Consider the following 17,745-nt stretch of genomic DNA (forward strand, 5'->3'; position numbering starts at 1 on the left):
CCAATAACCCGGAATGTTGGCTTAATCCAGATATTCATTCTAATGTTCATGTGAGTTTTACATAATTGGAATATGACCAAACTCTGATATCATAAAATCAATAAAAACACAGTCAAGTGTATCAGATCTGAAAGCCAAACGTCATTCAGATATCTTTTCATTTACACAAAAACCAGCAACGATTATGATGTTTTTGGCTTTTTATCATAACCCAGCGTGGATCTTAAATTTACTAGGAATTATTTTTAAAGATGTAAAACATAAAGACTGCCCTGAAATCTTTCATTCGCCACATACTGCCTGACAGCTGTAAGGCTGGTATCTGAGCATGTTTTAACAAACTCCTGATCTATCACACAATATCACAGTTCTAGTTAAATGGAGGAATAGCAAATTTACATACAGAATTTACATACAGCCCTCTAGTTTCCCCTATACAAATTAAAACAGCCCAATAAAATAGAGTTTTTATAGCCACAAACCAGTTTGCTAACAGGATCCCCTGGAATTAGGAAATCTAGATGAAGGAAAAGAAAAGGACTGGCGCATACCACAGCATGCCTCCCTCTCTCTTCTCTTTCACTCCTTTATCCGCAGCAGCAGTAAACCGGCTCAGAAATTCATCAAGATGAGGAATAACAATAATAATAGTCCAGCAGTAGTCCCATAAACATCGGCGTTTCCCTTCTGCGACTGTCCGATCGCAACACAATCTCTTCTTTCAATGACTGATTGTATTCTGAAAGTTTTCAACAATCTGATGTGTGTTTCTCTTCCCAAATGCAGCACAAAAGACAAAAAAAAAGGATCGAGGAAAAACCAGACTGGAATATCAGATCACTGTTTCTTGTTGGAAAGGAGGGGGCGTTGAAGGAGAGAGAGGGAAAAACAGCTTTGTATCGTTGTGTCTTCCCTTGGGTTCACCACGTTGTTTTTGAGCACTTATAATTTCCTTTGTTGTGTCCAAAACATCTTGAGTTGTCCATGTTTATCACACAATTTTCAGCCGTCAACACGCGGTCTGTGAGGAACAGCGCAGGTCTCCAGCGGAAAAAAGGACTTCTCGCAGCATAAAGGCGAAATCCAGTGACGGTGCGTGCGTGAATGTGTGCGTTAATGTGTTTTTTCAGCTTCCCAATAATGGCGGCCCTTCTCCCGTTCTCGGTCTCTCCTCCCTCCTCTGTAGTCTCGCGCATGGACACAATTACCGAACACACACGCGGGCGCGCGCGCGCGCTCCTTTGCTCTCTCTCTCTCTCTCTCTCTCTTTCTCTCTCTCTCTCTCTCTCTCTCACACACACACACACAGAGTAATTATTATAACGCCAACACACATCTTTAAAAGTGCTGTTATCCAGTGAAATTAGGATTGGTGTTAATATTACTGCTGTTTTTTCTTATTAAACAAATAATATGCTAGTCATTATCAGATTTTCTCGCTATATAGGCTTATATAAAAGAGTATAGGGGGAGTTGTCAAAAGGGCTCAATCTCAGCAACTAAATGAAGCTTTGAGTCAAATGTCCAAATACGTGGTTTGTTTGTTTATGGGTCAAAGACTTTTAGATGTCCGCATCGATAGACATTTACAAAAGTGATTTTATATACATAGAAATCACATTAAATGCAAGTAAAACGTCTACTTTAAAGGTTTCAAACAAGTTTTGGGAGAATAAAATGTCAAAATGTGGGTGAAATAATGTTCCATTGTCATTCAGTGTAACAGTTGAAACAACATACTTATTCTGACCTGTATGTATTAAAATATGTAAAAGAATAAGTGAGCATACTAAATTTTAATTGAGTGAAAAATTCTTGCTGACAAAGTGGTAAGTTTAAAAATGTAAAATTACAAGTAATTCGCATTTGGGGTAAAAGTAATTAGTCTTTAATATGGCATAAATAGGCCTAGATTTTTTTTTTTTTTTTTTTTTTTTTTTTGTAAATATCCATGACAAGATTGTTACAATGAATGACATTTTAGTGGGTGTCTTCTCTAAATCGTGGTAAAAATGTATGATATTTAATTTTTGCTCAGAAAAAAAACAAATTAAACAGGACCCATTCTGATGTATTGAAAAACAACAACAACAGCAACAATTCAAAGCTGTATTACACTTATTGTTTTGATGCTTGAAAATCCTTTTTTGTTTTTGACCCTTATGTGTTGGTTTATACACTACCGGTCAAAAGTTTGGAAACATTACTATTTTTTATGTTTCTGAACGAAGTCTTTTATGCTCATTAAGGCTGCATTTATTTCATAATAAATACAGAAAAAACAATAATATTGTGAAATATTATTACAATTTAAAATGATGGTTTCTATTTTAATATACTTTAAAATACAATTTATTTCTGTGATCAAAGCTGAATTTTCAGCATCATTACTCAAGTCTTCAGTGTCACATGATCCTTAAGAAATCATTGTAATATGCTGATTTATTTTCAATGTTGGAAACAGTTAAAAAGTTAAAAAATATCAGCATTTATTTAAAATAGAAATCTTTTGTAACAATATACACTACCGTTCAAAAGTTTGGGGTCAGTAATTTTTTTTCTTTCTTTTTTTTTTGAAAGAAATTAATACTTTTATTCAGCACGGATGTGTTAAATTGATAAAAAGTGATAGTAAAGATTTATATTTTGAATAAATGCTGTTCTTTTTAACCTTGTATTCATCAATGAATCCTGAAAAAAGTATCACAGGTTATAAAATAATATTAAGCAGCACAACTGTTTTCAACATTGATAATAAATCAGCATATTACAATGATTTCTTAAGGATCATGTGACACTGAAGACTGGAGTAATGATGCTGAAAATTCAGCTTTGCATCACAGAAATAAATTATATTTTAAAGTATATTAAAATAGAAAACCATAATTTTAAATTGTAATAATATTTCACAATATTATTGTTTTTTCTGTATTTATTATGAAATAAATGCAGCCTTAATGAGCATAAAAGTCTTCGTTCAAAAACATTAAAAATAGTAATGTTTCCAAACTTTTGACTGGTAGTGTATACATAAATAAAAGATTAAAATTAAAATTCCAAGATGTTTTTGTCATATCTGTTGAGTAAACAAGTGAACATATTCATTGCTTCATATATGTATATGAAGAATAGAATATGTAGGCCTATTTTTAACTGAAAAGTTATTTTTCATAAAAGTGGAGCAAGTTTAAAAGTCACCAAGGTTATTATCGACTAGAACTATTATCTATATATTATTATCAACTAGAATTACAAATATTTAAAACATTTTTGTTAATTGAAATTAAGCTTATATAAAGTAAAATATAAATATTAGATGAACAACATGGAAAATAAAAAATAGAAACCAGTTAAAGTTAAAACAATACAATTAAAACTAAAACTAAAATAAATAAAAACTACATAAAATACCAAACCTTAAAACCTGAAAATAAAAACAGAATAGAAACATTTTTAAACGGAGAACAAAATCTGATAAAAGTAACAAAAACATAACAAAATTACTAAAAAATGACTAACTAAAAATAAAATGAAATCTGCAAATATAAAAATAAAAGCAAATAATAATATTAGATATTAAAAAATAAATGTAATAAAAACTATAATAATACATAAATAATACTGAAATTGTCACGTGTTCTTACATACTGTTTAAAATGTAAAATCCCCCTGTAGTCAATAGTTTTATCCCTTAAAAGTCATCTTTGATCACCAAAATGACATATTTAAAAAAAAAAATTCCTTGAAAAAAAATTCTTCATGCCCCAAAAAAGCTTGAATGTAACTCTACACCCTTGCCTCATTTAGTATATGCGGTTCTATGAATATGCAAATTAGCCCCGCCTCCACTCACACCAGTTCACTTGTTGACAATCACACGTTGACGTGATTGGTTACAAGGTGGTTTGTGACATCAGAAACACCAGCGATTTCAAACCATGTTTTTGAAACTGTCTTTAGATCACTGCAGTTTTAAAGAGAAAATACTCAGCAATGGTGTTGACTGATGAATTTGCACATGGTTTGTCTTAAAGCATATTAAAAACACCACATAGAGACATAAACAACATTAAAAACTTGATTTTCACCACAGGGGGACTTTAATGAAAAGCCAATAATATGCTGTTTAATGAAACGCTCCATTGTGACAACTTACCCCAAAGGCAGGCCAATAAATCTACTCTAAGAATTATTCACTGCAATATAAAAAGTGTATCAACCACCTTTCTGATGCAATTTTGATTAACGCTTTACCATATAAACAATAATTTCCCATAACCCTCCCTGTAGCCCAAAGTTCTGAGTTAGGCCTATTCAGATATTTAGCAGCCAAGGTGATCAAGGTGTCAAGGTGATAAATATATATATATATATATATTCTGTTAGCCTAGTAATTGCCTTCAGCTTTAGCTCTTCAAAGGTTTCTGTTCAGTTCAGTTCTTTCCATCTCACCATCATTATTCATATTATTGATTATGTGAGTCCAATCATTGAGTCACTTGGGGTAAAAGTTAAATAAAAAGAGCTCTCTGTTGTATTTCTATAAATAGGCCTACAAAACTAAAATGACAGAAACAGAAGTTAAATCCAGTTATTTGCAGTTATTCAAAATGGTATTTATCATGACACATAGTTCATTAATAAAACCGCAGCCTTTCACAACAAACTGCTTTTGGTGAAGTGAAGAAACTGTGAAAGGTCTCTGCTCCCACCTCTAGACTGCAGCTGAAATATTTCTAAGTCCCAAGGGCCAACACATTCTTCTCTCTCACAGTTGTGCAATCTCTTAACAATCAGAGCCCCAACCCCCCTCTGAATATGTGCAGAGACCCTGTCCAAGTTCTCTGGACAATGTTCTGTAGTAGACAAACTTACTATCCTTAACAAGCTGAAGCGCAAAACACAAGTGTGGTGATGTAACGCAGATATGAGCCTCCATTTTTAAAGATGTATCCAGAAAATATGGCAAGAAATGAGTAATGAGACTTCAGACTGGACTCACACTGGAGCCATTGTCCAGATGCGGTTGTTTTTCAAGAAATGAGACTCATAAAAAAGTAAATGTTAAAAGCCAAATATTTCTTTAAAAGTCATTGCTTTTGAAAACAGAAATTCATTAAAAAATACATAAAAATCTTATATGCGGTTTTACTGCATTAAAAAAAATTTGAATCAATTTGGGACAGAATTTGTCATTGGCACTCTATCTATCTATCTATCTATCTACACTGTTAGACTTTTTATTGTATTTTTGCGGTAACTTACTGGCAGCACTATTGCCAGTAAGTTACTGTAACTGCCCCTTTACAGTAGCTTAACTGTAAATTTGTTTTACAGTATGATGCCCTTACCGCAATTTCATTTTACAGTAAGATGCCCTTACCGCAATTTCATTATAGATCTATCTATCTATCTATCTATCTATCTATCTATCTATCTATCTATCTATCTATCTATCTATCTATCTATCAGTGGTGTAAAGTATTTGAGTAAATGTAATGAGTTACTGTACTTATCTTTTTGGCTATTTTGTAGTTGTACTGAGTATCAAAGATATTGGCAACTTTTACTTGACTACATTTTTGAGCAAGTAAATGTGCTTTTTACTCCAGTACATTTGTGATGAGTAATGCAATTACATTTTGCATGGCACCTAACTTTTTCTGCAGCAGTTTGTTTCTGATATAAAGAAGCGATATCGCCATCTAAGGGCATTGAAGGTACTATATCTTGTGCGTTTTTCCTTTATTCACCCAAACTTGTCAACAAGGATACTTTACGTGAATGCGATTGCATTAGCTGGTAGTTTATTTTACTTAACATTATTTTATTTATCCGCCATATTGATAAGACCTTTTTGAGGGATTTTGATTTACTAATGGATTTTTTTGTGCACTTGAGCTTAACTGAAACTTGAGAATTTGTAGACATTTAAGAGGCTGTTGTGTTGACCTTGATTTATTGCAATATTGAGGTGTTCTGTGTTATTTTGATTTTAGAAAATAAACTTGATTTCTCATCTCACTAATCAATTGTTTCTTATTTTCATGTCTCTTAGGACTAGTGCATCTTTGAGCCTACATTCAGTATGAGTAAAATACTTAAGTACTGTTAAAATCAGATACTTTAAGACTTTTACTCAAGTCATATTGGAATTGGTGACTTGTAACTTGTAATGGAGTAATTTTCGCTGCAAGGCATCTGTTACTCAAGTATGGTTTTCAGGTACTCTTTACACCTCTGCTATCTATCTATCTATCTATCTATCTACTAAATCTATCAATATGGTCTGATAGATGAAAATTTCTTTTTGAATGTTTTTCTGGAACATTTTCTTTTATTTCACATGAACATTTCTTATTCTTTAGTCTATTATCTTGATCAAAAATGAGTATAAATGAGTTTATATTACAGAATATTTGGCTTACAGAATAGGTCAATATGGGAAAGTCCTGCGGGGGTCCGTGAATAGATGTATAATAACTTAGCATTAATAATAATAATAAAGAACAGAAATATTTGAAAAATGTCAAAATGTGGTAGTCTACATTAATAATAGCCATAGGTATATAATTTTTTAAAAGAAAAGTCGAGCTATTTAGGTTCTGTAAACGTTGAAACCCCCTGGATTAATGTTCATAAAAGCTGTCATTAATATTATTTAACGCTATTATTATTCACAAGCGCGCTGGGCTCTATTTAGTAACTAATCCCAAAGCAAAAGTCAAACATCTATAATGTTACCTTTAAGTCATGTGCTATCATCGACAGTTCAACCGCGGTGTACGATTGTAATTGTAGTATGGAAAGGCGCATTCTCTTGATATCGATGTATGTTTACAGCTAACTGACAAAACTACATTACCCATCATTCCTAGCACCAACGGGCCTCTCCTCGCATCCTGTCCGGTTGAGATAGCGGGCGGCTACAGAACCTAACTCAAGCCGAGGCTGCTTTATTTCGTAATTAAATCAATTAAACATTGATTAAAATAACTCAGGCCACCTTAAACGATAAATACAGAGCAAAATGGTAAGTGCAGATGCCTGTTTTTGCTTGCTTGGATCGTTATGTTGGGTAGTTTGAGTGTCTGTTCTTCTCGGCTAACATGCTAGTAACGTTATATATGTCGATTATAACAACACGACCAAGGTCATAAATCATATTATATAGACATAATGTTTTGACTATAATATCAAAGAGAAAAAAATAATCAGCCTTTCATTACTCTAATCCGGGTCAGAATAGGAATAACGCTGAATGAATGAAGCTAAATGCTCATGCCTAGATGCAAGCTATGTATGACCTGTCTAATATATATATATATATGAATAATGTCTTCTCATATACAAATAATATAGTGAATTATACGTTTATAATGGCGGCTTATGCATCTTGAGCTATTAAAATGCTTAAATGCATTGTCATTATGCCTACAAACATACTAACAAGCATTATGTCAGGTTCATGACATGACTTGGATGATTTGTGAGAATTAGGTCTAAACTTTTCTCCTGTTCTTCTTCTGCAGATCCGCTTCATCCTCATCCAGAATCGAGCAGGGAAGACCAGGCTGGCCAAGTGGTACATGCAGTTTGATGATGATGAGAAGCAGAAGCTGATTGAAGAGGTTCACGCCGTAGTGACAGTCCGTGATGCCAAACACACCAACTTTGTAGAGGTACAACACTTAAGTTACTTTTAATGTTTTACACTAGCTGTGGTTCAGAGACGAGTTACTGTCCATCACAGTTAGATAATTAGTGTAATGCATAAGGAACATTGATCTAATCCAGGCGTTTTCAAAATGACTTTGAGACAATATTTATTGTGAAAAGATCTGTAAAAATAAATTTTAAGTAAAATGTTTCTCTTCGGGTAGAAACATTATGTAAATATTTTCTAGTTAATATTTCTTTAATTTTGGTTTTGGTAAAATGGCAGTATAAAAGCTAATTATTTGATTTAGCTAGCAAATAACATGTCATGCAATATCATGCTTACTAGGTTTCTACATTTGTATATATAGTTGCCTTTATGCTTTAGAAAGGATGTTCCTCACAAGAGGATCATCATTTTTGGGGGGCATCTAAAAGTATTAAGTTTCAAAAATGATTTGTAAAAAATCACACGTGATTTTAGCCAGGATTGGTCAAAAGGTGTTTATATATTGGCCTTAGATGTTATATATTGTTTTCCTCTGCAGTTCAGAAACTTCAAGATCATTTACAGGCGGTACGCCGGCCTGTACTTCTGCATCTGTGTGGATGTGACAGACAATAACCTGGCTTACCTGGAAGCTATTCACAACTTTGTTGAGGTAAATCATACTGAAGCTAATTTTAACTGTGTATAAACAAATAAACTTATATATATACAGTAGTGGCCAAAAGCAATGTCCGGCCTAGGAAAATTGGCATCTTCACCCTTTATTCAAACATTATTAAAAATGTGTAAGATTTTGTAAGCATATTGCATAGTTGTGCTTGTTTTATTTGTGATAACGCAATGAAACATGCCAAATTGTGCGGACATCATTTTTTGGCCAGGCTGTTATGCAAAGAAATGCAAAAACAAGAGAGAACCAACAAAATATTAATAACTGATTATGTGGTAGTCAGTGTATGCTTTGTCCTCTGAACTTTTTGGTTTTCTATGCATTTTTTGGCTTAGTAAAATAAAGCCTGTAGCTGTAGTTTGCCTTTTTTTGCCAAATAATTTTAAACATAATTTTAGTGTCTTGTTCTTCCCTCATATTTAAAATATTTTAAAAATATAAAATATTTTCCTCATATTTTGATGGTTTAATCAAACTTGTAGGGTCATTAAAAACAAATATCTCCTCAATTTTTTTTATTTTTTTTTTGGGCCACTGCCGTATACACGGATCCTTTTCGGCTCCCACTAAATAAAATATAAAATCATTATCTATGTGTTATGCGTTCAATCGAGCAGCTAAATGGTGCAATCAGCACACTTCCTGAGCATTAAATTGATTATGCTGCACAGAATCCATAATTAAAAATCTCTCTTATATGCACTTTTATGAAGCATAAATCAAAATGAGATATGCAGGAAGTTCAGGTTTCTAGCTTTAAAATGTCAGGAGATTAACTTTAATGAAGGTTCTTAATGTGTAGCATGATAAATGTGCTTTTCATTAATGTTTAAAAGTGATTGCCTGCTTGTTCTTCCACAAATACCAGTATAATCAAGCTTCTAGTTTTGAAAAGAAATACTTAAGTCAAGGTGATATAACTGAAAAAAATCGTGACGTTTATAAACGTGGTCTGAAATGGCTTTAAGGGTAATTTAACCCCCAAATCAGAAGAACCATCATTTTGACCAAACAGCCACAGTTGCCAAATCGATTCGAAATGTTTAATAACAAGCAGAACAAGTTAATTGAGTTAAAACTAATCAAGCATGTTTTTCACAGTTTTTTTTTTTTACTAATTGGAAACATGGGAGAATCATTTTTTCCTGTGTGCCCAAATACATCATAAATACAGAAGTGGAATTATTTTTACAAAGATTTCAAAGCATTTAAAATGTTAAGCAGGGAACAAGTGTGCGTTCCGTGTCGGAATGTCTGTTTTTGTTTTAGTGTGTGTGATCCCGCCCACTGCCAATTTACCCAGTAGTATTTCGACACCCTGGGTTGCCAGTTTGGCGGAGAAAACAGCGTATTGTAGCCATGGAAGCCAGCAAACGAACTGGGTCAGAGATCACAGATTCTACCTGACCTAAAAAGCCTTGGCAATAAAAACATTGCAAACCTATACATTAGCTGATCAACGTACCGTGTAAGGCTCTTCGCTTTCCATTGTCAATTACGCTTGTTTCTGTTGTGTCTCCTCAATCTGGCAACCCGTATGAGTCTGAGGTAGTCTCACATAGCCAGACCTTCAGACTGACGGCAGAAGGTCTAGACTCTATCGCAGCTTTTATTAGACAAGGACCGCCCAAGAGGACGTTTGACTGACACGTAACGCAACCAATCACAGTTCGTTTTGTTCCGCATCATGTTTAAGGGCGTGAAAAAGTCAGTGTCCCTACAATAACAGACCGACGTGCATCTAATAAATTATTTGTTCAAGAATGTTGTGCAACTTTGCTCCAACAATGGAACCGCAAACTTCACATAGTTTTGAAAATCCAGCATTTCGTTGATCCTGGTAAGCGCTCATCGTCACAGATGTGAACATGACAGCGTTCTTCTTCTATGAGGGGGTTTGGCGTCACGGCATTCGTTTCCTGGCGGACCGTTAAAGAATGTGACACACACGTCTCCCGGACATCTTGTAGAATTCAACCAACCAGGTGACGATTTCGATACTCCTGAAGTGTTTCCAGTTAAGTGTGCCATATGCATCAGATGTTCAGCCAATGGTCCGTGGGCGTGAAGTCTGAGGCTGAGACTAAGTCTGAGGAGGAAAGTGTGGGGGAAACAACTCTCTCCAATATTTTGAATTTGGTCTGCAGTACACATTTCAACCACTAGCTGTTAATATTACATACTGCACCTTTTAAAAAGCACATTAAAATCATTGTTATGTAATTTTATATAGTGAACAAAATAATATTGAATATATTGTAAGTCTATCCATTAACGCTTACCGTTAACATTTCCAATCTAAATACAATTTAATGTAACACAAATAATTATAAAATGAGCTTTAGCGAGACCTCTCACCAGGTAAATAAAGGAGCGCTGGAGCAGCACTTCTGTGGGTGTAATTTTCCATGTCTGAGAGACAAATGGAATGTGTCCGTGAGGGAAACCAGTGGCCAGGAGTTCAAGAACATTGTGACATGGAATTCTAGGACTTCCTCTGACCCTCACTGTAAACAACTCCCCCTACATATCCCCACTTCATTTCTGCCCAAACCAGCCCACTTTGCTGAAAAACACTAGATTAAGAACAAACAAACGCCTGGGTCACCAGCCGAAAACAGTCAACAGCTACTCGGAACTGGTTTTGCTGCTACTTATTGAGGTGAACGATAGACTGATGCGATTAAAGGTGCAGTAAGTGATATCTCAAATCAACACAAACAAAAAAACACACCCCTCCCTTCATTGCTCCACCCCTAAAACAAACACGCAATGCAAGGGTGGATGTCATTTTATCATTGCTAAAGCGAAGCAAATTAATGTTTCACGAAAAATAAAGCAAACGAACGACAAGGAAGAACAAATAATGAACATACAGTATACAAGAGTAAATACAAGCAAGAGTTCGTTGTTCGTCGACACTCAAAACAACAGCGTATCTTGGTTCTGTGAAACCTCAAAACCAGTGTTACTCACATATAACTAAACTCAACCTCTGCATCCGTTTTCAGGCCTTCCCACTTCGGTCTCTCCAGCCCTGGAAAGCTTTTCTAATATTAACACGAGTCCTAAAGCACTTGGCTGATCCTTTTCTAGTGATATTCCACTGACCTCTGACTCTTTTGTAATGTCTCTCAGCCATCTCTCTTTCTACAGTCTTTCTTCAATTCTTCCTCTTGCTCACTCTCTCTCTCCTCCCCCATCATGCGTGGACACACCCCCTACTGCTGATTGGCTACAAGTGTGTTGTGCTGCTTGGTCCGATCCACTTTTAACAGTGTTTCTCAAAAATCACTTACTACACCTTTAAGTGTATTCTGAGGCCTTGTCCACACTAATGCATCATTTGAAAACCTGCGAATACACCTGCGGAAACTGAGCTTTTTGAAAACGTTTTCCCAAGTGGATAAATTTAAAAACACCGTTTTCACAATTTAGTGTGACACATTTAGTAGTGACGCATATTGAACCGATAGATATGTATGTTTTATACCGCTATTGTGCCTGTTATGTACTATTTACTTTCACACTGTTGCTAAAGATACATTACTTTGCACACTCTTCATATCCAGTCCTGCAAAGATAACAGAAAATCAGTATATCAGTAAATGGAGAGATATTTTGCTAAAAAAAAAGATCCTGCCAGAAAAATAGCATGAGAACTTGTCTGTATCATCTCAGTGAGCTTTTATGAGGTTTTACGCATACACACTGAGGTGAATTTAGCTTTTTCTGACTTTTCAGTGTGGATGAGAAACTTTTGGAATTTGCTTGAGAACGCTAGTGTGGACTGAGAGCGTTTTGAAAGGAAAACGAGTAGATGCCGCCATGAATGGACTGGAACTGATCTGTATTTCTCTTCCTCCACAGGTTTTGAATGAGTATTTCCACAATGTGTGTGAATTAGACCTGGTCTTCAATTTCTACAAGGTAAGTGTATATTAGGACTAAACTAATATACTAATACTACATTATTATAGCTAAAAATGAAGAAAAAATAAATAAACAGTGTAAACAATGCATCTAAAATATATATTGTTATATATATATATATATATATATATATTATTATACACTACTTTTTTAATGTTTTTGAAAGTCTCTTATGCTCACCAAGGCTGCATTTACTTGAGCAAAAATATAAATAATGTGAAATATTATTACAATTTAAAAGAAATGTTTACTGTTTTAAAATGTAATTTATTCCTGTAATCAAAGCTGAATTTTCAGCATTATTACTCCAGTCTTCAGTGTCACATGATCCTTCAGAAATCATCCTAATATGCTGATTTGCTGGTCAAGAAACATTTCTTATTATTATCAATGTTGAAAACTGTTGCTGCTTAATATTTTTGTGGAAATCATGACACTTTTACAGATCATGACATATGACACATTATATAAATGTCTTTACTGTCACTTTTGATCAATTTAATGCATCCTTGGTGAATAAAAGTATTAATTTCTTTCAAAAACATTTGACTGATGTGATGCAGCATAACTTGCCTTAACCAATCAGAGGCATTATTGTTAAGGTAAATGACTGGTTACATCTACCCATGAAGTGTTTCTTTAAGAGGAACATTTAGAGAAGCTTCACTGACAGAAAAACATCCAAAGCAGGGGGAAAAAAATTGTATGAGAAAAATATGTAATTAGCTCTCTGTTTCAGCAGCAATGCAGCTCCATGGCAAATTACAAGAGTCATACAATTAAGAACATCCACATCCATTCAGCACGAGTAGAAGTAATTTAAAAAAAAAAGTTGCCTTGGATAATTGCATTTGATTTCTGCTGAGCTAATTATCTGATGTATTTTTAATTCCACCCACTGCATGAACAGTTTGGCCCACACCAAAGGCATGCTCATGAGATTTTTCTTTTTAACCATGTAAAGCCTGACATATGAAATAATAGTTAGAAATGTAATTATTTTAAAAAAGTAACAATTTATTGAATATGTATTTTCTTTGAGTATCATTTAATACATCAGGCTTTTATTGCTCATATAGTATAATACAGGAGAGTATGGAGCTCAAAAAACACCTCAGTTTTATTCAGAGGCCCAAACTGAGCAAGAATATGAAATTTGGCGTTTTCAAAAACTTGACTTTGAAACCCGTTTTCAATCAGTTTGTGCTTTCAGGCCCCTAAAACGCCATTGTTGTGTAAATGAACAGCCAAAACACAGTTTTACGTTTTAGTTGAGAGCAGCATTGTGTAAACGCCAGCGGCCCCTTAGTAAAATGGTTTTCATGCTCAAAGCTCTGTAGTTTTAATTGTAGCGGCAAAACATATCATGCAATGCAATACAATGATGATTGAGAGATAAACACAAATAAATGTTCCTCAAAAGCCTGATGTATCATATTTGATACTCACATTTTTTCATAATTTTACTAAAAATGAAGTATGGATAATCAAGTACAGGTAATACAAGTGTTAGGGTTTTGAAATATTACTAATAATATAAAAGTTATTCTTACGTTTACCTAATAAAAATCAGCAAAGATTTCACAACGAAAAGACCTGAAGGGGAACGTTATTAGAATTAGAAAAGCCCCTTTACTTGCTAAGAAGTATAAACTACTAATCAGATGACGGAAGGTGTGTAGTAGACTGTATACAACGGGTTTTTCAACTTAGGCCATGTGTCCACCAAAGCGTTTATAGCCAGCTGAAAACGCCTAGCTGCAGCGAAAAGTAGCATTGGAAAAGAAAAAATGTGCCTCCAAGGGGATGTTCACACAGAACGCGTTTTTCTATTCCAATGCTACTTTTCCATTGTTTTTCTATGTAAACACGCTAGAATGTGCATGACCGTTATGTCATGCTTTGAAAAACGTGAGACGCGGGCAGTGGAATGGGAAAAATCGCAAGATCTCGAGACGCATTTATTTAAAAGTTGAACTGATTTTAACTTGAGCGCCACGCTTTTAGAACGCCGTGTCATGCGCAAGACGCTGCAAAAGACGCGAGAAGCGAGCGTGGTTTTGCATGTGCGTTTACATAGAAAAACAATGGAAAAGTAACACTGGAATAGAAAAACGGCCCCTTAGGCTACTAGTATCTCATTACACATAGTTTGTTTCTGTACTGTTTCTATATAACAAAATGTCGATACAATGCAAACTATTTGCTCTAGCTCTTGTTTTAAATTATTTTGTTCCGTTATTATGCTTGTTGTTGTCATCTGTTGACGTTGTACAAGCAGAATGTGGCGGTTTGTGAGTGTTGTATTTGTCCCGCCCCTCCTCCACTGTGATTGGATGGCTGTGTACAAAGTGACAGTGAGCACTGCGTTTTACCCAAAGTTGAACATTCTTCAACTCTCAGCGACTGGTAAAAAACGCAGAGTGCTTCAGCGTGAAATAGATGCTCAGTACCTCGTTGCGCTCCAGGCGTTTTAAAAACGAGGCGCTGGAAAGATATGCTAGCCTCGGAAAAAATGCTTTGGTGGACACACGGCCTAGAGTGTTAGTTACATTTTTGAATGAGACTAAATGCTGCTGTTGTGTTTCAGGTCTATACAGTGGTGGACGAGATGTTTCTGGCAGGAGAGATCAGAGAGACGAGCCAGACGAAGGTGCTGAAGCAGCTGCTCATGCTGCAGTCTCTGGAGTAAAGAGCCTACTGGTGTCCAACTTGTCACTCAATCAAGCACCATTGCAGCAGGCTCCGCCCACCCCAGCTGCAGCCAAGCCATATTATTTGTACATATGGGTGTCGTCTTGCTCGAATACATCCACAAACATTTCACCTTTTCTTTCAAATCTCACATCCACGATGAAGGATGTTGCTGTTCTGTTCTATAACTTGATCGTAATTTTTTAAAGCAGCTATGCATTCGTAAAAACCTCCCTGGTTATTGACCTAATTATTCTTTGGCATAGTCAGAATTGAATACTTCAGCAATTTTTAGCACAGAAGACTTCAGTGTGTCTGACCGGCAACCTCTCCAAGCCCCTTCATTAACACTAACACAAATAATCATGTTGGCCAGAAACTGCCATCGCTTCTATAATTGGAAAATAATGGGCTGCACTACTTTATAGCAGTGATAAAACTTGATTTTATCAAACAAATCCTCTCCAAACATTAATGTTCAGTACGTCAAATCAAAATCTGTGAAGGTTGTGTGTATTGTGTACATATATACATTATAAATGCATCTATTTTAAGTGTAATTGTATGAACTAACCTGTCATTCCAAGCATCTAAATGATCAGTTGCTGCTCTTTGTAATTGCATTGCTTTGTGGGAACTGGAGCCAGCGATTAGCGAGCGGTTTAGAGAACAAGGCAGGGTGGAAGAATGGAACTCTGGGGAAATGACAAAAGATGGTCTTACTTTTAATTTCCCCTTTTGTGGCGCTGGTTCCCTCGCACCAGGAGCTCTACGGTAACTGCTCAGCCTTGAAACGTTCCATTACAGTTCGAGAATAGTCTTTATTTTGTACGTGTGTTTTATATTGTCTTTCTTTTATTGTCCCTTCTGCCTTAGTCCAAAGTATTCTAGATCTGCCTATTTGTCCTTGTGAGATTGCAGAGTGAAAAGCTGATAGAAGTGGTGTTACTGTCACGTATGTGTTTCTGTCAGTGTATATATCCATGAAGGTGAAATAAAGCAACTTAAAACTACTTCAAATAGATGTGTATTACATGTAGTGAGCTTCCGATCAGTGACTGACTTTTTTCCCCCATGTACTATACTGCCATCTATCGGATACTGACGATTATGCAAATATTTGACGGTGTCATGATTTATTTCTACCTCTGAGCGAAATGCCTATTCAGTTAATTCATGAATATGTGCCAGTAATACAATAAATGATAGTTTAAAGTTAAGTAGCATAGTTATGAGCATTGGTGATTACTTAGTCGACGGTTATTTGTTAGCGCGTCATCAAGCCCGCGAATGTTGTCCAATCAGGTGAGGACGGAGATGACGAAGGGCAGACAGCAACAACAGAGCGGGAAGAAGTTTGGAACTTCACAATAAGGTCCCATTAGTTAACGTTAGTTAATACATTAACATTAATATTAATAATGCATTGTTACAGTATTTATTAGCCCTAACGTACTCTTTGTAAGTTAATAAAAACACAACTGTTCATTGTTAGTTGATGCTAGCTCAGGTCCGTTAAATAATAGGCCTATTAACATATAGAAATTAATTTTAATAATGTGTTAATGGGCTAAATGTCGAAATTAATATTAACTACGTTTAGTAAATGCTTTAGAAGTATTGTTTATTGTTAGTTCATGTTAGCAAATTGTGTTACCAAGTTTATTTTCAATGAGCAGAGCAATTCAATTAAAAAACAAACTAGAAACTAGAATATAAATTAAATTACATACATGATTTTATATGAATTATAATGTAAATGATGAATACTATAATTATAAAATAAGTAGGCTGATGATTAATATACTTGTATTCATTTTAGTTTATATGTAATAATTTGAATTATTAAATTTATAACTTAAATTAAATGTCACTCCATAAAATATAGGTGGTTTGTGAGATTGAAAACAATGACAAATTTTAAATAATGTGTTAACTTTGAATGTTTTGACATTTAACACAGTTAATTGTTTAATTTAGTTCTGTGTGATTTCTATAATGGAAGATTTATGCACAAGATCATGGGACTTTTTGCAATTACTGTAGTCAAATTATTTAATTGTTTTCATTCCTTAAAAGAGGAAACAGATGCACCTTAGGAATAAATGTTAACATTTAAAAAAAAGAAAAACAAGATAAATCAAGAATAAAATAATCATGAGAAAACTGATTATTTTAATAGGGCTACTGACTTGGATATGTAACAGATTTAAAAAAAAAAATCTATTCAAATTTAAATGATAAAAATATTTCAATAAAATATATATTGTACTAATTTATTACATTTAATATTGGGGAGCTCAAGAACATAAAAGTTCAAATATATATACATATATAGTGAACGTCCAAAGAATGTAATTTTTATGCTTTTTATGCTCTAAACCAAAAATGGAGTATTCAACACACTCTTAGAAAAGAAGGTTCTATATAGATCCCTAGCAATTCTCCAAGAACCTTTTATTCCAAAAAGGTTCTACACAAAGGATGTTTTAAATGATTGCACAATACTTTCAAGTTTAATGGGTTATTTCAGATTTTTTTCAGTGATAAAGTATGTTTACGAGCTGCCTAATTCATAAAATTTTATTAAAATGAAATATAAAAATGAATTAAAATTAAATTGAAACTAAGTCCATAAAATGGTCCCACGATGAGAACCCCTAAACACCTGAATTAACCATTTAGGGTTCTATATAGAATCTTTTCTTTTAAAAGTGCACACTTAAGGCAATTCGTAACTATTTGAAATGGTGGTTAATTCTTCTGAATTTGTACAATC

The 17,745-nt window shown here is 34.4% G+C and overlaps 2 protein-coding genes across 4 annotated transcripts in view; one reads left to right on the plus strand and one right to left on the minus strand.

The window, feature by feature from the left end:
- The window catches only part of arhgap35a (Rho GTPase activating protein 35a), a 92,317-nt gene extending 91,106 nt beyond the window's left edge, over nucleotides 1–1,211 (minus strand). Inside the window, exon 1 of one of the 3 annotated variants that reach the window (XM_051861375.1) lies at nucleotides 552–1,207. The gene's annotated coding sequence lies outside the window, so the exon portion shown is untranslated. Of the gene's footprint in view, nucleotides 1–482 lie in introns of all 3 variants that reach the window. The other 2 variants (XM_051861376.1, XM_051861378.1) reach the window with 2 other exon arrangements.
- Nucleotides 1,212–6,855: 5,644 nt separating this feature from the next.
- ap2s1 (adaptor related protein complex 2 subunit sigma 1) lies at nucleotides 6,856–15,979 on the plus strand. The gene is made up of 5 exons (XM_051863136.1): nucleotides 6,856–7,033; nucleotides 7,533–7,682; nucleotides 8,208–8,321; nucleotides 12,210–12,269; nucleotides 14,863–15,979. Exons 1-5 carry the CDS (start codon nucleotides 7,031–7,033, stop codon nucleotides 14,962–14,964), a joined length of 429 nt encoding a protein of 142 aa, XP_051719096.1. The 5' UTR covers nucleotides 6,856–7,030; the 3' UTR covers nucleotides 14,965–15,979.
- The last annotated feature ends 1,766 nt before the right edge of the window (nucleotides 15,980–17,745 follow it).

This window comes from Ctenopharyngodon idella, chromosome 15, assembly GCF_019924925.1.
Source record: "Ctenopharyngodon idella isolate HZGC_01 chromosome 15, HZGC01, whole genome shotgun sequence".
Classification (NCBI taxonomy): Eukaryota; Metazoa; Chordata; class Actinopteri; order Cypriniformes; family Xenocyprididae; genus Ctenopharyngodon; species Ctenopharyngodon idella.

Coding starts and splice junctions, on each gene's coding strand:
- ap2s1 (XM_051863136.1), top strand. Junction 8,322..12,209: donor CTATTCACAACTTTGTTGAG/GTAAATCATACT, acceptor CTTCCTCCACAG/GTTTTGAATGAGTATTTCCA. Junction 12,270..14,862: donor TGGTCTTCAATTTCTACAAG/GTAAGTGTATAT, acceptor GTTGTGTTTCAG/GTCTATACAGTGGTGGACGA.